Source organism: Galleria mellonella, unplaced genomic scaffold, assembly GCF_026898425.1.
Source record: "Galleria mellonella isolate WM207_F2 unplaced genomic scaffold, CSIRO_AGI_GalMel_v1 utg172, whole genome shotgun sequence".
In the NCBI taxonomy this organism is placed as follows: Eukaryota; Metazoa; Arthropoda; class Insecta; order Lepidoptera; family Pyralidae; genus Galleria; species Galleria mellonella.
Window position 1 is genome coordinate 2720101 of NW_026442015.1, and position 23927 is coordinate 2744027.

A 23927-nucleotide genomic window follows, 5' to 3' on the forward strand; every position below is an offset into this window, starting at 1 on the left:
CACACACACACACACACACACACACACACACACACACACACACACACACACACACACACACACACACACACACACACACACACACACACACACACACACACACACACACACACACACACACACACACACACACACACACACACACACACACACACACACACACACACACACACACACACACACACACACACACACACACACACACACACACACACACACACACACACACATTGATTGATTGATTGATATTGATAACGTTTTTAATAACAAAATGAAAAAAAAAATGAAATTTCGTTTTCCATTAGTAAAGTTAGTAATATCAAATATTTTTTTGCAGGGTCGGACTCCATTGCATGTATCGGCTTGGCAAGGACATACTGAAATGGTCAATTTATTAATAAAAGTTGGTAAGTTACATTTTCTTCAATTCTTCGTTACATTTATATAAAATTACATTAATTACAATATAATATGTGTACGTCTTGAATTTATTATTAAGAAATATTTATAAAATTCATTTCATATACACATTCGTCTTTTTACTTTGTGTCAGGTGGGGCAGTGGTCGATGGCCGTGACCGCTGTGCGCGGACGGCACTGCACGCAGCAGCATGGCGGGGCCGAGCCCCCGCCCTACGTGCCCTGCTGCAGCACGGCGCCTCGCCCTCCGCTGTCTGCACACAGGGCGCCACGCCGCTAGGTTGGTACTTGCTGCTCACTGTACACTGCACATTACAGTACATGCTACACTTCACCGCGCTCTGCTATCGTACGGCGTCTTGTCGCTCATTATACACTGTACACTACGTTGTGTAGTTCACGCTGCTTTCCACAGTGCTCTATTGTTACCGTATCTAAATAATATAAATCTTACAGGTATAGCAGCACAAGAGGGTCACGAGGAATGCGTGCTGTGGTTACTGCAACATGGTGCTGATCCGTTACAAGCAGATCATTGTGGTAAGGGTTTAATCCGTTTGCCAATACATTTTAATTTCTTGCTTACAAATGTAAATTTCATGTGTATTTTCTAGTACAGCATTATATTTTTATTAGGGTAAAACTGTGATTGTTACAGCCTATGCTGTAAATACTATAAATGACGTAGTGGAGTAACTTGAAACAGTCATGCTCGCTATAAAGTTCTAACTTGTGGCGACGTGGTGGGCCGGGTTGATGCTCTAAGATGGTTGAGTGCAATGACGGCTGATCATCCATCATACTCGTGAACTCAGCTCTGCTTATGTGGCCTGGTCTGTTTGGGTTACAAACATTGATTAGACTATTTGCTTTTGCAATAGCACATGCTGGTGGTCACTCTATTCTCTGAAATTTGAATTTAAAAATTAATCTGTATTATTGTAAACATGCATAAAATTTATTTGAAAAGAACACGACTTGAGTTTCTTGTCAGTTCTTCTTATCTCGAAATCATTCCGAACTGACGGTAGATTTGACATATCATAAGAGTCAATTGACCTACATGAATAAAGATATTTTGAATTTGAATTTATTTCCTTCTCATATGAGTCGTACGCTATGTGATCCGAATGTGATGATATTTGTTGTAAATATTCTTAAGAGATTTTATGTGAAGTGTCATTGGTGGATGTTGTGTGTAGGCCGCACGCCGGCGAAGGTGGCGTGGCGCGCGGGGCACGCGAACATCTGCCGCCTGCTGGAGCGCTGGACCGCGCCCTCCGCCCCCGCGCCGCCCCTCGCGGCCCCCGCACTCGACCTGCCGCCGCCCGCGCGCCCGCCCAGCGCTGGTCAGTCATCTACGTATAACTCACACGCCGAGTACACGACAACGTCTACTAGTATTAACGGCGCTGATAAGAGAATAGGACGGCGGCAATAATAATATTAGAGAGGCTTACCAGTATAATTAAAATTTCTTGACGTACACAATATATACAATATGTCAATCTAGTAAGAAAACAAAAAAGGTATCAAAAGACATATTCAAAATATAGAAATATAAATCTAAAAAGATAAACTTATATAAAAAGAGGTCTGTCGCCAACAACTAAGGAAAGGGAATTATTAGTAACGGGACTAGCAAATAAATTGTTATCCTTAAAATATTGAATGAATTTTCATTTCTTTATTTGAAAAATCAATCGTAGTAATTAATGTAAATACACTAAATGTTTTAAATAACGAATAGGTTTCTAATTGATTTTGCAATGTACTTATCCCATTTTTTTATTTATTATATAGTGTGCCAATACAAACAATATGATTGTTAACCTCCGTGCAGGTTCTCCCGAGTACAAGCGTCGCAGCGTGCACAGTTCCAACTCTACCAAGTCGTCGTCCAACTTGACAGCTGGCTCGGCTCGCTCGCACGACCACCACGAGCACGCCGCCGCCGACCACGCGCACAATACACACGATAAGGTATTTCCTTATTTCCTAGGATGATGAAAATGCATATGACAAGTCTTTAATTACCTCGTCATTAATGAAGATATTTTATCTTGGGCCCAAACGATGTACAGTATCTCAAAGGTTAAAGGAATTCATGATTAGGCCTAATCGAGGTACATTATCTTAAAAGTTTATGAAATATACGAGGATTGTTGGAAAAAGAGTTAAATTGATTTAATTTATAGGCACACAACTGTTTTTGAACAAGTTTAATGAAACATCTATCAGACCTATGTTTTATGACAAGTGGTCATAAAAGTTATTGATATATTTTCACATACAAATTTTCTTTACAGGCTAATCGCGCAAATCTATCCCTCTCTTTCACGCAACAAGTAGCGCGATGCGGAAGAGGGAGAAGAGATAAAGAACGAGACAGTACTATACCGGAGCATCATGTTGTAGAGAAAGACTCTAAATTAAGGTATGCAACATGTAAAAGAGAATGGCACTGGCATATTCTGTGAATATGACAGAAGATGTTATGATGATAAATTTAGAGTCTAGAATATGATCACGGTTCCAATGTTTTTTTTTTTTATTTATTCAATTAAATTTATGCAACAAGATAACATGAACTTTCGACTGATATTTTTGAGCGGAAGGTGCCATCTTAGTAATACGATTTTTAGGTGGTTTTTGTTGTACATGAAAACCTAATAATTATGTAATGCGCAGGAGTTATGCAGCGAATGAGCGAGACGCCGATATCCGCGGGTACGCATGCGAGCGAGACAGGAGGCGTGAGGAACGGCACTACAGCGGGTACGAGCGGGACAACATGAGTCCGCTATATGCGTCACCTCCAAGGAGCCCTGTCAGCGACATATGCAGTCCCACGCAGCCCATACAAGCTTTTGGTGAGATGTCTGTTTATAGTTAAATTAGAGATAAATTTCGTTTTAAAAGTGAAAATAATAATGTTTTAGAGACCCTTTATATTGTATATTATATTTTGTCACTTTTTTCTAATGGGAAATTTAATACAAAAGACCAAGCAGTTCAATGGCTAAAATAGGTTTATGAGAGGATTGACGTTTTTATGAATAAATAAATTATTTTAAGAATAAATTATAATTGTGGTATTAACTATAGGTAATTAGGTATTATATAGGTACTATTTGCTGGGAAAAAAATATTCATCGCGTTAAGTCCTGATAGTGTATTTAAAATATGTGTAAACAATTCGAAAGCTTTAAAATTTTTATTAAAAGTCTATTGATATATAATATTTATACATAAAATGATATAGTAAATACAAGAGTTAACTATATTTGTGACAGAATTAAACAAGATCAACATGGGAGTGGTAGGAATGATTAAAATCCATCTAAAATTGTTGTAGATGTCGAGTAATATTATCAAAATATAGTGGAAATATGAAATACATGTATATATCAAAGCACATACTTCGCTTAAACTATATTATTTCGTCAGAAGCTAAAGTAACTTATACAGACATATATTCTTTTATTCAATGCTAAAGCAAATTTCCTTAAATATGCACTATTCCATTCAGGGTCTCAACCTCCGAGTTTAACCAATCAGCCCATACTAACAGACACGCACTTCAACCGGGACACCCACATGCGAATAATCCTGGGGAGAGACAGCAAGCCGCAAGACAGGAGTGACAGGTAAGACGACGACAGTTTTCAGAGCTTTTATAAACTCTTATATTTTTCATAAAAAAATAAAATAATCTAGTTTAGCTAAAAAGGGAAGTGATAAAAAATTAAAAGTAATCCATGTTTTATTTTTTATGATGCCTAGTTAGGGTTTAATTATTGAGAGATTATTTTTCCGCAAACTCCATCAAATTTTAAGAGAAATAATATTATTTTTTCTTTTCTTATTGTTCAATAAAAAAGCTTTGCATTAGCATGAAGGGCTTCTTATAAATGAAATATTTAAACGGGACTCACCTGTATTAAATTGGAACTGGATAAAAACAATAAGATCACGTTCTTACTTTTTTATGGGAGTCTACCATGAAATGTAATTCTGAACTTTCGGATGTCGTACTTTAGCACATGCTCCTCATATCAAAACTTAATGATGTATCTGTTTGTCATAAACTGTAGCATAGTGTGTGAACAACCGAAATAGCATTTTGACAGGATATTTTTGTTGTTTTTAACATTTTTTTATTTCTTTATATTCCGAAATTTCGAACAGATTTTCGTGGTAGATTAATATAATAATAGTGTCTCCTGTTATAAATGCCCTACAAAGTTACAGCATGTCTATATGCCTCTGCCCTATGTCAATAGTACATGCAGTGTCGTTACTTTAATGTTAAGGGCTTGATTCACAGTTGTTAATGTTCGTAAAAAACATCTTAAATATTTCATATCAGAATTCCAAAACTATTAAGATTTGTTAAGTAAATTAATAGTGTTTATTTCTGAATTGTGATCAATTTGTCAGGAAACCTATTGGGCACCTGAGAAACAGGCTCTAAATAACCTCAAATACCTTTATAAATGCTACTTAACTACGTAATTTATGTCGCTTTTTCAATGCAGACTATGGTGTCGTTACAAAGAGGTAGTGAACGATAAAGTGGGAATTGTACTCGCGGCTAGAGATTACTTGGACGCGTTTGTTTATTTAATATGTATTTACTTAATTTTAAGTGCTTGATCTTTTAAATTAATTTATTTAATTAAATTTATAAAAAACGTGTTCTCGCATTGAAGTGGCGAATATAAATTTTTATATTTGTGCTCGTATGCCTACAGAGTTTATAATAGAGATATACCGACTATTAACTAACTTTATTTCGTAATTTATTAGTCGCAGTTAATTTGGATGGATTCAAGGGATGGGCAACAGCGTCTCTTAAAACCTCACCAAAAAAGCACCAAAACGTACATACGGTACCTCCAACCAACACCCCCCCCCTTCCCAATCGTGGGAAAGGCCTATGTTTTGCATTGGACAGTTAATGGCTGATATAATAATAATTTATTTGCCTTTATAGTGATTTAAAATAAGTAAAAAATGAAAATGAGCGAAATAAATAAGATTACGAGTATATCCCATATCGTGGTTGTCTTGGTTCTCTTACGTTTTGTAAAAAGTTTTGTTGGCTGCAAGAAGCTTTTAATAAATGAGCTTTTTTTAGTCGGTACATCTCCGTTATACATTTGTTGCATAACTTCGCCTGTGCTTTTGTTGCCAGATTTTTTGTTCTTATTTATATGTAGCCGAGCTTTCTAGATTTCCCCATTTATTTCCGACGAATGATTTTCTCATCTAATATTTTAATTATTGCTATTATATTGTTTTTTTTTTTTGCGTGACAATAAATAGGAGAAGAGCCGTTTGATCAGCTTTAGGAGCTATGAATGTCATATAAATACATACATGTTAAAAATAATAAATACTCCTCTTTTTGTAAACATATTTGTAATAAGTATGTTGTTCTATATTTCTTTAACGTGAGAAAATTGTTCGTTTCGAATTTAATATAATAGAGTATCCTATTAGAGAGGTGTACACATCGAAGGGTCGCCTAGCATACAACCGCATAGTGGGCAGTATCGGACGAGCGAGAGGCAGGATATTTAAGAAAACGTGAGTGAAAGAGACGGTATAATGTTTCGTTGGTGGGTGGTGACTGTACTGTGCTGTTTATATTTAAATTGTCGTTTTGGTTTACACGATATTAGCTGTTTTGATAGTGGGTTTTTATTCAGTGGTCGGGATATGAATTGCTGACAAAGATTAGAAAAATAAATACCTTTCTGCCCTGGTTGCCTATAAAAAAAGTAAAGCTCCAATTTTTTTTATTGCAGCCATTTTACCAACTGAAATGTGCAACTTTGTAGCTTTCCTCAATATAGCTTGTATCTTTCTGTTTTTTTAATTGTCGTTATTGCTACCATTATCTGTCAGATTCTGAACCATAGTCTTCCTCTAACGGTTTCCAATTTAGTTTGTTTCCAGTCCTTTTGAATCCGCTGCATGTCTTGCGGTCGTTATTAGATTGTTGCGCTTTTGCAATCTGTTTTTCGGTTACCTATCTATTACCAGAGGGAGACTTTGTACAAAGGTCGATTGCTTGGGTACCTCTGTCCCATTCGTGTTTCAACCGTAAAGCAGTTGTGTTTGCATGGCTGTGTTTCGGTTTGAAGGGTGAGATATGGCGTGAATTTACAGGGTACAGAGGAATAACACCTGAGTCCTCAGGAATGGCAACGCATGGGGGGTATCATGAGCGGAAACAGTATACTCTGTCATGTCCATGGTACTGCTCGTGTCTATAGGCGACGGTTACCACTTTCCATCAGGTGGGTCGTCAGCTTGTTTGCCATTTTAAGGCGTATAAAAAAGAATTCATACCACGTTGTGCACATAAATAATTTTATTTGCAATACAAATGTTTAAAATTTTGCAATATAAAATTTATATAATTTGAGGCGGTATATTTATAGTTACCCGGGCAGAAGCGTATTTCTTCATTAATAGTTTACAACAATTATAGGTTAAGAATATGTGTCGTTTCTGGTGTTGTAAAATTGTGCTTTGAGATGGGATGTCAAAATTGTCCAATTTTTATTTCATTAGGATAAAAAATACGTTTTCATGTTTGTAAAATAGTATTTGTTTATATTTTAGGTTCTTCTTTAAATAAATACAAATTAATTTATTTATTCGATATTAAAATTATAAATTATTATAAAATTAAGAAAGAAAATATCTCAATTAGCCTGATCTAAAATTGAACCTAGAACCTCATTTACTTTCATCTTTGCTCATCCACGAGGTACAAGTCACAGTACAGTCACTGCTAGTTTGCAAATTTTTGCTAGGATTGGCTATGCTGGTGATAGGTTTATACTGTAACTTTCATCATCATTCATCATTTTGATCATTCCTCATCAGACTGTAGTAAAGGTTTGTTTTCTATTAATTGGATTTATCTATTTTTCACAATGTGGTATATAATAGTATAAGTAGTAGGATAATATCTAAAAATTTGTTTAATTAAAAAAAAAGTAAATTTGACAATTTTTATTATAAAAGAATTATTGTATTGTATTGTAAAAATCTTTATTGTACATATTTTGTATCGGATACATTAAAAGATTTAATATACAATGGCAGACTTGTCTCATAAAGGGATCTCTTATAGTCAACATTTGAGAAGCTGAAAGAAAAGTGTAGAATGTACATGGGCAAAAACCGTACAGCTAAAGATAAACTAAATAATATCTAGTAAAATTGAATATATAATACAATAAAAAATAACTGTATACACATACAGGATTGTATTAAGATTTATCGAGTCAATGTTAACTTAATAATAACTGTTAATACTTTTTCGTACAAATGTTTCGATGAATTCGTAAATTATATTTTAGTATATTTATTTTATGGTTTTAGTGGCCAGTATTGTGTTACAAAGAGAAGAATGAAGTTTCTGTGGTCAAAGAAAAAAAGGTCGATTGACATTTCTAGCTCAACCTATACTTAAATATGCAGGAGTTAATTGAAAAAAAGAAATAAATATTTTTTATTTAAGTAAACTTAAACTTAAGCATTTTTTAATAGTCATTTTTATTATTTTACCACCTATTCGGGATGCAACGGGCAAGAAATTTTCTTCAAATACTTGAATATCAGATTTATAATTTCTGTGATTACAAAGTACTATACGTACTGATCTTAAAAATGAATATATGTGCATACAAACCATTTTAGAATAAATTTATAAATTAAATCCGTAGCAGCGCCCTGCAATTAACATATTTGTAGCATTGTTTTTATGAGAAGGTGACAGATATCAGACTTTTGGGAAGTGGCTTTTATGAAAAGAGGTCTAATAATTAACATTTTTGATGCGTATTTCTAAAACAGACTATAGTAAATATCATAGATTAAGGTGACAGTTAACCATTAGACGAATCGTATGCTTTTTCCAGTAGTTTGTAATATGTAATAATTAGTAAATATAAAGTTGTCGTTGCACTATATAATGTTTGTTTTATATTTATTATTAGTATTTTTTTATTGTTTTTTTTTTTTATGTGAATGTTTTTACTGATTTATAAAAGTGTTTTTTTTTATAAATCAGTGGAGTGGTGTTGGTTTTATTAACACTACATGTAACATCATAATCATTGACGTGGTTACAGTATAAAACTTAATTTTTAACACAATAACTTCAATTTAGTTAGGAATCTCTTGCCGCTATGTCTGCGACTTCGGCTTACTTTATTACATATATAGATGGCGTAACAACCAATAAGGTCAAATCGATATCTGTTAAAATATGCTAAAAACATTCTTTATTTTTTTTATACTTGTTTTATATTCTAGTTCAAGTTTTGTAATATTTATTCTTTTATTGTTAATTCACCTTCACATTAATGTCCCATTAAGTTTCGTAATTAGTTAATAATTTTGAGTTTTAATTAAAGAAGTTAATGTGTTAACAGTTGCTAACATTTTAACGGCGCTAAGCTTTAACAAACTAATTGTACTGATATCACATTTAGTTCACACCAAATCCTATTTTTTCAGCACTATTTGAAATTACGTTTATATGTTTAAGACTGGATTCTTACGTGGGGGTAGATTGTCTAAATCTGTAAATTATATTAGGATAGTAAACGTAATAAATAATAATTAGTGGGAAATTACAATGAATAGGCGTCGAATATAAGGTAAGATTACGTCCATTTGACGTCTATTCGATCTTTTTGCTCCGAAATATTTTAATACCTAAATTTAACCTGTAGAATAAATCCCACGTAGTCAATTTCACTCGACCACTTCATGAGTATGACGGTATAACATATCAATTAGTATTGTTTCATGCGTGTATCCGCTTGGGTTTGATATCAGTAACAAAACGGTCTCCTTGAAGATTAACAAATATTTTATTCTGTCTACAGTAAGAGCAAGAGGAACGGTATAGTCACAAATCCGGCCATGAGACTCGTAGCAAATGTGCGAAATGGACTAGGTGAGTTTTTGTATTTAATATTATAGGATAATGTTGCTGTATCTCTAAATAGTATAAAATTTAGTCTCTACTACGTCTGTCTGTCTGTTTCTCCGCTTACTTTGTCTAAACCATGCAACTTTTTTGGGCTTTAATAAATATTTACCAGAAGGAGACTTTGTACAAAAGTCGATTGCTTGGGTACCTCTGTTCCAGTCGTGTTTCACCCTTAAGCGGTTTTGTTTGTATGGCTGTGTTTCGGTTTGAAGGGTGAGATATGGCGTGAATTTACTGGGTACAGAGGAATAACACCTGAGTCCTCAGGAATGGCAACGCATGGGGGGTATCATGGGCGAAACAGTATACTCTGTTATGTCCATGGTACTGCTCATGTGTATAGGCGACGGTTATCACTTTCCATCAGGTGGACCGTCAGCTTGTTTGCCATTCTGAGTTGTATAAAATAAAATAATAAATAATATATATATATATATATAATTTTTTTTTCTTACCGAACTTGTACCAGTGCTAAACGTACGTTTATTAATAACAAATCATTTGGGAATGATTATAATGACTTGAATAATATTTGTGTGTTCCTTATAGTTAATTACAAGTTTTTACGGAATGAAAAAAAAAAACATGGAATTTGAGTACAACGTCTATAAATCCATAGTATAATTGTGGACAAAGCTGTGATATTAATAAAACTGTTTTTATTAAAATTACATTTGTGAAACCAACTTTTTTAATTAATAAATAATACTTTTTAAATAAATAATTAATAAATAATTTTCTGATAAATGTATTGATATTTATTTTTATTAAAACTTTTTATTATTTTAGATAATGCTGCGGCCAATATTCGGCGCACCGGCGTAGCTTTGGCAGCCAGTGCCAGTTCCGCAAATCCCGCAGTCAAAACGAACGCTTTTCAGTGGAGGAAAGAGACACCACTATAATACAACCTAAGGTAGAACGAAATGGATAAACGACCGCTCCGAAGAGCGTGGATACATTTCCAAATATTTGGATGCATGTCCAGTGGGTGGCTCCAAAGAGTCCAATATTGGATTGCGTCCGTGGTAGAGATAGGGAATAATTTGCAATAATAAAAAATGATAAATATTTGTTACTAATAAGGTAATTATTATAAAAAGAAATTAATCTATAAAAATAAATACTAATTATTAAAAATTGGCAATATTTATTGAACTATAAATAATAAATATATAATAGAAATTATTCGAATAATAATTATGTACTTATTCATTTAACATAATAATATTATTTACAACCTGTTTTTGATTAAAACATTTCAACCTTACACAATATTTTAAAGTAGTAGTCGGTTTAGTTTACAGATCCAACATAATCGTGTCTATAAAAATGTACGTTTAAAATATTGGATCCAAAATTGGACGATTGGAGCCAACCTTTGGACAGTCGAGTAGACACGATGCAAAAACGAACGCTTAACGACTGTAATGAATATTTTTATTTTTTTATGACTATTCTTTTTATATTTGTATACGACATAAAAATCTTGATATCATTTTTGTTTATCACTTTTGTACCTGATTATACATTATTTAATTTCAGTACTTAAGAATATGTACAAAAATATAGTTCAATTAAACTATTGTGTACATTTATCGGCTCAAGTGGTATTGAATTCAATACTCGGATGATGCGAATGTGTGTTATTAGTGCTTTGTTTGAGATCGTTATAAATTATAATTTTAACCATATCGATCGAATTATTTATTATCTTTCAATAGTAAGAGGAAAGACGACAAAAGCGTTTCAATCTGTTTATTAAGATTTCCAAATACAAAGATTTAAAAATATTTTTAAAGAATGTAATATAGGATTACAGTCTATAGTTTAAAAACACAATAGATGGCGCTTATCTCAAGTTTAAATTCATTATGTAATTCGAGAAGTCAGTTCGGATACCTAAGAGAACGGATTCAAGATCTTTTTATCTATAATAAAAATAACTTGCGTCTATAATCCCTAATGGAGCGGTCAGTGGCATGTGTCGATTGTTACCATTGTCGGTTTATATAATAATATAATGTATTTCAGAGGTACATAAGTGTTAAACAAAACAACGAATATTTTTTTTTTATTGTATAATCTCGAACATCACTGTAGAAGCAATGTATTAAACAAATATAGCATACAATTGTATTATTTAGAAATTAGTTTGTACGAACAATTATATTTAACTGGGTGATGTTTTAAAGAGTGTTTGTTTAAAATTGTAACGTCCTATCACAGTTAAAGGTGCTGTATAAGGGTGTTTAGTAATTTTATTTTGGTCAGTAATCATTTAACTAATTGATGATTAAACTAAACTAATCGATCGATTAGTTTAATATTTAAATTAAAGTTAGACTATGATTTTTGTATTTACATATATAAGAAGAAGAGAAACACATTATATCGTTTAGAAGTTTAAAAATGGGCAAAGATTTCTGACCAAAGTAAAATGATATTATCAAATTGATTTTGAATAATAAATCAGTATTAAATATTATGCATTCAATATTGTATCTTCAAAGTGAATAGTACAATGATAAAGAAGCCTGATCTCAAGTGAACAAAGCTGTAAAGTTTTTTTTTATTAGAGAAAAAAATTTTTCGTAGCTAAATTTAGACGTATAATGCATTTAATAACATGTTTGTATATTGGTATATACTAGTCTCGGGACGTGCGTACGATTTCGTCAGCAAGTTAATTTTATATTAATCATCATTTTTTTTTTCAATCATTCATGTTGATGGCTCTATTAATTCATTTATTTTTTCTATTTTCCACTTTCTTTTTTAATATTGTAAAGCGCAATGGTTAATTGTAATAAAAAGAGGAACATGTATTTATTATTATTTCTTTAAAGACTTCCTTTCCTATATGGTAAAGGTTGTTTAACTGGTTCATGTTTATCTAATCTACTTTTTAACGATTGATAAAAATATGATCAGTTTGAGCAAAGAAAAATATAACTTGTCAAAGTTACAGAGTGGACCTTGTCTTTTTATTTTTGTCTGCGTTTTGGAATTATTTTGAAACTCTTTTGAAACAAAAAAAAAATAAACATTTTATTTTAATGATTCTTAAAAGTTTTTTTTATCATTTAAAATTTTATCGCAGTATGAAACGAATTATTTCGTAAAACGTACCATTCGGATACTTTTTGTTAAATAAAAATAAAGTGTGTCTTAAGTAGGGGGAAAATTTGCTGCATGACCACCAGATTTGTCGACATAACTTTTTTTTATTATTATTATTAAACGAAATCTACGCAGTCTGAATGTAATGTCTGCACAAATATATTGGGATAACGTGACAAGTATGTAACATAGTGTAGTTTATGAAGTTTTTAATATGGCAACACCAAACGACGACGACGAACGCTCAAAACCTTAGAGTCTAGAGCCGAAAAATATTGCGAACGAATGTGTGTTTGTGAAAATTACAAGTGGCTTGCACTAGCTTATATGTTTTGCATATATTAGCAAGTGCTTCCAAAATTATGGGAGAATGTGAATGAATATATATATATGTCAACACTAATATATAATTATATCCATCTTCAGGTTTAGTCCCACATGGGGTAGGCAGAGAGAATACGTAATACGTAATAATAATCGATATAATACTATTTATTGCTTATTATAAATTTAAATTATAAGTCAGCAATCGATGTATCAGTTTAACGTTCAGAGGATTTTTTTTTTATGAAAATTAAATCAAATTGAGCTCTCTTGTTTGAGTGAAGAATTTGTTTTTTGTTATTCATACAGCTGAAGGAATACAATTTTTTTTTATTTTTATTTATGACTGGCAGGCTAATAACCTTATATTAATTAGTCATGTTTTCAAATGTATGGTGCAATGATTTCCCACTTTTGTTTAAAGAAAAATACTCTTGAAGTTAGAGTCAAAGGAGGTTGTGTTATGTTTGAATTAGAATAAAAATGTATTTGCTTATGGAACGTTGGACAATCGCCAAAAAATCCGGTAATGACAGATATAGGTATGTAGTCAGTTTTCAATATCATAATTGTTTTTAAATAACAGCTCTTTGATTTAGTCAATTGATAGCGAAATATTATTTTTTATATTCCAAAACGGCATTTATTAGTAAGACTTTCGAATAACTTCTCCTCCATGATGTAAATGATATAGATTATGATTTAATTTCCATTTAACATAGCGTGTAATGTAAAGACTTAATAATGTAATTAGTAACGTACTAGCCACAGTAATCGAACAAATGCGTGTAAAAATATTTCTTTTCTGTAGCTTGCCGCGTAAATGTGACTTTAAATATCACAGGACATATTACACAGCGCCATCTAGCTCCACTAAATGAAGCAGAGTTTGTACTATAGGTACTAAACAACTCATAGAAATACTTTTTTTTTCTAAATACACTTTTTTTTAATACCTTTGTTGGAGCATTATCACACTTTAGTTTCGTGGTTGGGCCATTGTGTGTTACGGTTAGAGTGTGGTTAATCCATCCAACCTAAACTTTTCCAGAAGATCACTGGGATTGCCACTAGAAGGCATCCCGGTATTCTAAAGATCTGCTCCAGTTTGTCGATCACGCTCCAGTGTAAATGTAATAATAATATTAAATTTCTAAAAGAATTGTTACCAGTGTGATTAAATGTAAATCTGACTTTATTAATAATTTATTTAAATACAATATTTGCCTTTCGTCGAGTTCAGTAGGCAGTTTCAGCTGTGAGAAACTGGCAACACACTCAGATGTAACTGCGAAAAAAATTTGTTGTGAAGTATTATAAAAATAATCTATAATAATTCATTGTATATTTAAGACATACTATTAAATTTTATTTACAGAGAGTTTATACCTATATAAAAGCAAAAATGTTTACAAAGTCGATTATCACATTTATGCGGCAGAGTCATTATGAAGTCATTACGAAATTATAACAAAAAAAAAATTAGAATTGAAAACAAATTCTCAATGGGTAGTTGTGGTAGTTTTTTGGAATTATTAGATATATAAAAAATGAATGATTGAAATAACGCGAGGCTGATAAAGAAACGATGTGTCCGTTTTATTTTTTATTTTTAATCTAGTGTTTCTGAAACATCGATATTTATGTAGACTATCGATAAAAATACTAAAAGTCATAATAGATATTGTAAAAAAATTACGTTACGTCTTTATAATGTGTCGCTTTTCATTAGCTTTATTAATAATAGAAAATGTGTTAATATTATTTTATTAATAATGTAATTGTTAATTGGCAATCAAGAAGTATTTTTTTTGTAATTTTTTTCTAATTTATATGTATTATTAATATCGATTATACCAATTAATCGATAATTATTTTGATGTTTGTTGAACATCACTATATCGCGTGTCATATATTGAGGCTATATATTTAAATATTAATTGGCAATGAAACGTATACAAAATATAAAGAAAAGCAATTAATGATAATGTACGAATGTTCTTATATTGTATCGTATAGTGAAGTTAAGCTGTGATCAAACGAACGCGGTAAAGTACAGAACGCGGGACATTCTGCCATTTATAATTCGTTTTAGTATATTATCATTTAATACTGTTTTTTTGATATAAAATGTGACAATAATACATGAATTATGAACTATTTGTACTAACTTAATATCTGTGTTGATGTTGCAAGGTATAGAGATAGAGGTATAATAAATAATGACGAATACAAAATATTTGTTGTCCCGCTGCTTGTTCATATCCGCGTCGGTTTGGTCAATGCTTTGCCAGATATTATAGTGATATTTACTTTATATTGTAATCACGAATCAATTCTTGCTATATCGAGTCAATAGTTTAGTTATTTTATGTGGTTTATGGTATTGATAGAGTTTTTTATTAGGTGATACTATTGCACATTAAATATATATAATTGGTGTTTATTTTTTTTGCAACCGTACAATTATACTTATGTTTTATTATAAAGTTATTATCTGAATTTGAATACTCTAAAATTACCTTCGAGCGAAATGGGACGTCAATTGTTAAAAATAAAAAAAATAATAAAAACTAGTCATTAACATCAGATCATGAATAGTTTTTTTTTATATATATATGTTCAATAAGTTGAAAAAAATTTCAGAAAATGTTGGTTCATATCTATTTTATTTAAACACCATTATTCAGAATTCTCCAGGTCATGTTATTTTTACAATTTGTATTGATATTTTGTAATATAATATGTATGTATACGTTTTCTACAAATTAGTTTATGTATATTAACCAAAATGGTGGCCTCTTTCAATGATTCTGACAACGAATGTATATCTATTGCTAGTCTGTTAACAGATATCTTAGTAACTACTGGGTAAAGACGAGCATATTTGCTAATCTTGTAACTTTTACTTTATCCCCCCCCCCCCCTTTAGAATAAAAACGTGAAGAACATCATTATCTTCCTACCCTTATCCTAATTAGTAATTGGTCGGCGTAATATGTTTTTATCCATATTACAAAAAGATTTGGCTTTTAGTTTTATGACCGGCCGCCTGCCTGACGTCAACCCTCTTTGGGAATACAAACGTGAAGATATTCTATTTATTTAGAAGTTAAAATTGCAGTACTCTTTTACCCCATTTAATTAGTAATAGCCATAACATTTAGTTCTGGTATTCCTATTTATGCACACAAGAATAATGGTTTGTCTATTTTTAGAAAAGCCTTTGTGGTGAGATACTCTATCTAGGTCTTATTAGTCTGTGTATCCTTCAGGTCTAATCTTGTATTTTTTTTTATACAGCGATATATGCTTTCTTTCTCTGATACTCATTAGTGATGAGTACGTGTAAAAGAGATGCACTAACGCTGAAACGAAAGGAAGGTGTATTAATTTATGTTTGTTTTATTTAATTACAAAAAATAATGTATGGAAATTTTATATATTATAAATTCTATCAAAATCGTAAACCAAATTGTCCGTAGTTTTACATCGATGCTTTATTGTGTATATAATTAAATAGTATAACAATATTTATTTATTGAATCACGCCCATGTAAAACTGTCTTTTTTTTGGACATTTAATTTTTATACTTTTTCGACAAAATGAATTAAATGAAGTAAAAAAGGGCTATTTACAATGTGTACTTTTGTCTACTTTTTTTTTTTTATTAAGTTAGACGGCGTAACAAATTTTGAATGTCCAAAAAAAAAAGCGGATTGGGTTTAGTTTTTGTTTTGTATTTTGCGTGTGAGTTTGGTGGCATTGTGATGTAGCTGTATAGATTACGGTGAATTTGTACGAATAGTGTAGTGAGTGCAGTACGGTATAACTGTGTTGTGAAGAAATATATTGAAATATATATAATTTCTCTTAAAATGAGCGTTTTATTTATTAAACACTTTGTTATTAGACTACCAAGATACGATTATTTCCAATCCCAATAATATTTATTTATAACTAGATATTTTGCAATTATAAATTGTAAATTTGTGTCCCCAAATTGTAAATTCCCGTGTGGTCCCGTGAATTTACTGGGTACAGAGGAATAACACCTGAGTCCTCAGGAATGGCAACGCATGACGGGTATCATGGGCGAAACAGTATACTCTGTCATGTCCATGGTACTGCTCATGTCTATAGGCCTACGGTTACCACTTTCCATCAGGTGGGCCGTCAGCTTGTTTGCCATTCTAAGTTGTATAAAAATAGAATAGGCTACTTCTTTCCCGTGGGTTCGTAAGAGGCGACAAAGGGAGGGCGAGGAATAGGCAGCAGTATCCCTCTAAAAACATCTCCAAAAGCTAAACTACGGTTGCCAACCTTTCAAGCGTGCTAACTACTGGCAAAACCCCCCAAAGGGGAGGCTTATGTTCAGTCCTAGATAGTTAAAAGCTGATATCGTCATAGTCGTAGAATACTGACGGATCTGACAAAGATTACATATAAAGATCCGTCAGTATTCTACGACTATGACAATATAATGATGAATTGTAAATTTATTTATTTAACTTTTAATTTAATTGCACCAAAAATATACAATAACAAAATAAATTACATATACAAAATGAAAATCATGTTCTAGTATAGACTTAGTATAACGAACTACATACTAAAATCTAAGAATTCTAGTATAAAAGAGTCAAATATTGTAATCATGTGCTAATTATTAAAACAAGTAATTTTTATTATCATAAAAGACAAGAACCCTTTGCAAACGTCAATTAAAAAAAAAAAACGCAGCCACGTGGCGCGCTTTTCAATTCAGCGACGTCGAGTCTCTCGATCAAATCTGGCGTAAACCGAAAATAATGGGCGGGTAATTGTCGCACGGAACCATTGTAACACGACACCGAACCCTTGTTACATCCAGTTTAGGGGCCCGTTGTTTATTATTCACTGTTTCATTCTCGTAGTTATATTTATAGATAAACATGTGGATGAAATTCAAATTCAGTTAAATATTCTGTGTCTTTTCAAAGTATTAAAGAGAAAAAAAGAAAAGTAGAGTAATTACGATCTCTTTTCCCCTACATTCGTCACGGATTTCAATACATTTTATATCTCATTTGTCACCTCTTGTGTCATCACCTGAAGGTGGACCTTTATTTATAAAAAAATCTGTTCCCTATGATGAATGAAGTACTCGACTTACTTTATTTTGCTAACGGTATTTACTAGTATCGGGAAATTATCCTAAGAATCAAAAATTTTTATTGATACTCAAGAGTTTCGACTACAAAAAAGGATTTTTTTTTATTTATGGTTTATTTTACTTTACATTTAATCAGGTAACTGATACAGTTTACCGTGTCCACATAGCTAAATATTTTTTATATAATACTTAAAAATATAGGATTATTTAAAAATCAAACCCCTTGTTTTATACAGAGAGGTTAGTTCCGCCACTCGACGCGTGGCGCGCGCGTGTGCCGTCTCAAATTCATTCGCTTGTAAACGAGCAATTGCCTTTGTTTTGATATCCTGCTCTGAAGGACTTTCTTGATGCTTACACACTTTGTAAAGTGTATTTTTAAGATTTCCTCACTTCTTTTACCGGAGAAGTATCTATCGTGTAAAGTTACTTAATTATTTTTTTATACTTTTTTTTATTAAGTATTAATTATTTAATTAACACAATTTGTGTACTTGTTTACTGTTACAAGACAGGTAAAACTAATATCACTTGCAGAAATAAAAATCAGGCTGAGATAAATGGATAAACGTATCAATTATTGATTATATTTGTGATAAAATATAAATAGCATCACAGCAAACGTAATGACGCCCACTTATACGCAGATTTCTGTCACGTGTGTCCTTTAATGTCCTTTAATTTTCTTAAATACACATATTGTACCAAAATACAAAGATAACGATATATAGAAATTATTGAAGGAATAAAAATTCTTTATTGTTTCCTTTAAAGAATTATTACAAAGATTAATAATGTGTACACAAAAAATTAATAATTACAAAAAGTAAGATAAAAAGTAGGTATTGTTTATTTTTATTTACTACCACTATATTAATTATTTAATTAAGAAAATTTAATGGTTGAGTGTTGAGGTATGGGCAGCCGTATTTTTTTTAAAACATTATCAAAGCCTAACTGTAGTTGCTAACCCGCCTGCCAAGCGTGGCAATTACTGGCAAAGCCCCTCTTTGTGGGGGAGGCCTATGTTTAGCAGTGGACAGTTAATGGCTGATATGGTGATGATGATGATGATGATAATGACATAAATTACATTAAATTACCTATGCATAATCATACAACAGTGTCGCAATGTTTATATTTATTCCGCTAATTTGCGTCTATTGTAAACAAAATATTTTTAATATAAACTCCGCGTAGATAGGTCACGTGTACTCAATCAGACATCTTGTCGAAACAAATCTGTTTTGACAAGTATAATCGAATCAGTTTGGGGGATCAAAGGGACAATGCCTGCTATTAGTTGGGTATAATTTGGTTTATAAATCTAAAAAGCTTTTATTCGCAGACTTCGCGCACGTTTAACGTTGGTCGGTTAGTGTAAATAAGGCGATAAAAATTTAAGGGCTCGGTCAGAGTCGAATGACCTATGATATTAACCTATGAACTTGAGATCTTATTGACTCAGGTAGTACGCTCAATAAAAATATTTAATTATTAATTTATTTAATAATACATTATAATATTATTAAATAATTTATTATTTTAATATATACAAAAGTCGTTTGCTCGGGTATCTCTATTTCGTGTTTCAACCGTGAAGCAGTTGTGTTTGCATGGCTGTGTTTCGGTTTGAAGGGTGGGATATGACGTGAATTTACAGGGTACAAAGGAATAACACCTGAGTCCTCAGGAGTGGCAACGCATGGGGGGTATCGTGGGCGAAACAGTATACTCTGTTATGTCCATGGTACTGCTCATGTGTATATGCGACGGTTATCACTTTCCATCAATCAGGTGGGCCGTCAGCTTGTTTGCCATTCTAAGTTGTATAAAAAAAATTATATTGCGAAGGTGGCACACTAGTATATAGCCCATCTAAACTATCACTGTAGTCTATGGACGTCTTTATCACTAGGAGTGCCACGTGCTCGTTGCTGACCCTGAAGAAGCCTTAATACACCCTTATTAAAAAGCCACATACTGTAGTCTCTAGAGAAAACTGAAGGTATACCCAGTTGAATCCACAATAATAACTGTATGTTGTAATCAATTTTATTTATTAGAAGATTTTACAATAGTGTAATAACAAGAAAAACGCGGGATTGGGACACAGTGGCATAACAAAAAAAGGTTTTTTTTTAAATTCACAAAACTGAGTACGGAACGAGTTGTAATATTGCTGTTTTCATGGATACAGACTTTAAAACCTTGACAGGGAGCTCATTCCACAATCAGAGATTTCGTGGGAAGAAACCAGCCACTTCGATCGTGTCAAAATAAACTTACACGGTCCAGGTATCTGCCTAGCTTGTTCTTGTCTTTGTTGTATGTGTATATGTGGTATTCCGATAATTTGGCTTTTTCAATTTCCTCTGAACTGGTATATTGTATATAATAAACTTATCTAACTTATTTTTTTATTACACGATTTTTTTATACATTATTGTATATTATTTTTTAAATTGATTTAATTTTATGTTGTATTCCGTATAGACTGGCGATGTTTTGCAGAGAAAAATATATCACATAGATACAAGATATCTTATCTAAGTTCGAACCGATTTTGTTTATTCTTTTTTCTGTCAATACTTTTTCCCTTTGTGTTAGTCTCATGTAAATTCGGTTTTGTTTATGGACCAAATATTTAATTGTATTTAATTTTTTTTGTATAAATAATTATTTATAAAGATAATTTTAAATGCTTTATAATCTACCCATTTCAAAACTCGCAGGGAATAAAGGTATGCATTTATTTAAACGTTAGTGGGTAGATACGTGTTGATAGAGTGATGACGCCGCGTGTTGTATCAACAATCTCGACCACTCGCGTCGCTAATTGGGTACAAAAGTGAAGTGTTACTTCAGATTTGAGGGTCGGATAGTGACGAAAGGGACCCTTATCCTAATTAAACATATCTAATGTGATAATAATGACAGATAATACAACTATAGACAATTGTTTGTCTATGCATTGGCGCCAGCAACTGTGATGTGTAATGTGTAAATAGGTACCTAACTATGGGGTCGGGGGGAAAGGGATTATTAGCAATGGGGTTTGACTGCCCCATTGCTAGCAATATGCTCTAGTAGGTCAACCTCCACGTGGCTCCCCCTGGAAACCATCGTGAACAATTCTTGATGAATTCGTCACGATGGGCTAACTGACCTGCTCTCATTCTCATCTATCACCCTTCCCTGGTGCTCCGCCAGCGTATTCCGTTAGCGCAGGCGGGGTTACCATTCCATTTTCACCCATCAAAAAAAAACTATGGGGTTAATTTTAAAGCGCCGCGCAGTTTTTTTAACCTACCTTTAAAATTAAAATTTTACTTCAATATCATAGGGAAATTTTTATTCTAATGACCAGTATGAACAAAATTTCTAATAGATTTGAGGCAAAATTATTATAAACTTTATAAATTAAGTTACAGTTTCATTCGAAAAACAAATCTAATTAAAATATTGGATAAGTTTAGAGAAAAGGTAAATTAGAATCGACTCTATTCTATAAGTACCTATTACATATTGCATGGGGATTGTAATAATTAAAACAAATTTATTTGCAAAAAATACATGTTATATTGATGTTACAATATACCTAGAAATAATAAAAGTACCTACATGCCGCATTGTACTCATAGGCTGTGCAAAATTTAAAAGTAAATACATTCACAGGTTTTCACTAATATCGTTATCCAGTCGTTAATTATTATATAAAAAAAACCATTATTTTTCATAGATTATTACGAATGAAATTTGTTTATCGCGTAGGTTTACCAAATACAAATTTACAAAATGTCACCATAAAATAAAAAAAGAATATATATAATACAATTACATAGAGAAACAGATAAAAAACGTCACATTTATACAAAATATCTATAGTTTATCATCCAGAAATTGTATAATACATTTATACCATAGTTTATATATTGATAATTGTATTTATACCATAGACATATTTACATTATACAGATCATACTATGATGAAAAGTTTGCTTGCCAGTAAAAAATATTTTAAATTATTTAGCAAGTAAGTAAGTATATTTAGAAACTTTTATCTGTTTTAAATCTCTGTTAAAAGTATGTGTATTTATTTAAATGTACTAACATTTAAATAAATACACATACCTAATGTTAACAGAGAACAGTAACTGTTGAGTTTCTTGCGGGCTTTTCTCAACAGATAACAACCTTCCGAACCCTGCATTAGATTAAAAAAAAAATACAATTTAAAAGTTCTTGTATACAAGTCTATTCGAATAAAGATGATTTGAATTCGAATATATTCTTAATAAAATTATTTCTGTTTAATTGAAATTGTTTTTTAATTATCTCTTAGTTCTCTCTCTTTTACAGGTTAATCTTCTGTCATGAAATTTGGTATACACATAGCATATATTTATTTGAGATAGAGAAAGAAATGGATTACTTTTTATCTAGGTCCTATGTCAATTAATATATTCCGGTCACACGGAAAGTCGTGGGTGGATACTTGTATTCTATAATGGACATCATGCAGACGATATCACGGTATATCCTTTCCCTTCTACTTTTCTATGAAAGTTTATAAAATACACAGTAAGCTTAATTCAGCTGTGCGCCCAATGACACTTCATAAACGCCTTTCTACTTCGGTAATGAGAACGTGACTTATCGTCAATTTGCCAACGAAATGTGTTGTGTAAACACGATCGCTATCAGGTATGGGGTGTGGGAATTTTTTATCGCCAGGAATAAGTGTTTTTATGGTGTTTAGAGTGGCAAACAAACTGACGGTTTACCTAAACAAATGTTTTATTTAATGGAGCCAGTTGAATAGTAGCCCCGGTCTGGCCTTTAGGATTATAGGAGCATATTGACCGGAAAAAAATATTATTTCGTCTTGTACATATAATTATAATATTATGTATTAGATTATATATTTTTATTTTTACACTTTTGTGTATTTTTTACCTGTGCGGTCCCGCCATAGAATAAACCATCCTTTTTTTCTGTGAGTGTTGTACGAGGCGACTATGGGAAATTATTGGCCGGGGGATGAGCAGAAACGTCCCTGTTAAAACGTCTCCAAAGCCTAACTGCGGTTGCCAACCCGCCTGCTAACCGTGGCAACTATTGGCAAAACTCTCTAAAGCTGATATGATAATAGAAACGGACACGATAATAGGACGGACCAGAGGGAGACTTTGTACAAAAGTCGATTGTTTGGGTTTCTCTGTCCCATTCGTATTTTAACCGTGAAGCAGTTGTGTTTGCATGGCTGTGTTTCGGTTTGAAGGGTGGGATATGGCGTGAATTTACTGGGTACAGAGAAATAACACTCGAGTCCTCAGGAATAGCAATGCATGGGGGGTATTATGGGCGAAACAGTATATTCTGTTATGTCCATAGTACTTCTCATATCTATAGGCGACGGTTACCATTTTCCATCAGGTGGGCCGTCAGCTTGTTTGCCATTCGAAGTTGTATAAAAAAAACACTGATAGAAAATTGCGCACACCTCTATTGCTGCAAGAGTTTAGTGAACTCTACATCACCAAGTTTTAATACGAGGGTAAGGTGAAAAGTTCTCGGTCTGGCAATGAAAGACTGTGATTTTCAGTAAAAAAGTATTTTTATTTTTCTACATAATCCCTCTTGACTTTAAGACCCTTAATCCAGCGTTTCTCTAACATCAAAATTCCTTTCTAGAAGTAAGAGTCTAGAAAGTTTTGAAAATATTCATTTACGACCCTCTCAACTTCTTTATCAGACGCTTCCCAGAAATAAATTTCTGCGAATTTGGGAATAGATAGAAGTCTGAGGGTGCCAAATCAGGAGAATATATCCCATCGCCAACGCACCCTTGTGTGCTGGTGCGTTGTTGCACA

At 32.3% G+C, this 23927-nt stretch overlaps 1 protein-coding gene across 2 annotated transcripts in view; it reads left to right on the forward strand.

Annotated features, from left to right (window-relative positions):
- The window catches only part of LOC113515921 (ankyrin repeat domain-containing protein 50), a 75494-nt gene extending 58719 nt beyond the window's left edge, over nucleotides 1-16775 (forward strand). Inside the window, exons 29-39 of one of the 2 annotated variants that reach the window (XM_052892985.1) lie at nucleotides 338-407; nucleotides 554-700; nucleotides 877-960; nucleotides 1623-1769; nucleotides 2264-2403; nucleotides 2730-2857; nucleotides 3112-3293; nucleotides 3953-4070; nucleotides 5929-6015; nucleotides 9342-9412; nucleotides 10238-16775. In XM_052892985.1, the coding sequence (XP_052748945.1) occupies nucleotides 338-407; nucleotides 554-700; nucleotides 877-960; nucleotides 1623-1769; nucleotides 2264-2403; nucleotides 2730-2857; nucleotides 3112-3293; nucleotides 3953-4070; nucleotides 5929-6015; nucleotides 9342-9412; nucleotides 10238-10353 (1290 nt within the window). In that variant the 3' untranslated portion in view covers nucleotides 10354-16775. The remainder of the gene's footprint in view (nucleotides 1-337; nucleotides 408-553; nucleotides 701-876; nucleotides 961-1622; nucleotides 1770-2263; nucleotides 2404-2729; nucleotides 2858-3111; nucleotides 3294-3952; nucleotides 4071-5928; nucleotides 6016-9341; nucleotides 9413-10237) is intronic. The other variant, XM_052892986.1, reaches the window with a different exon arrangement.
- The last annotated feature ends 7152 nt before the right edge of the window (nucleotides 16776-23927 follow it).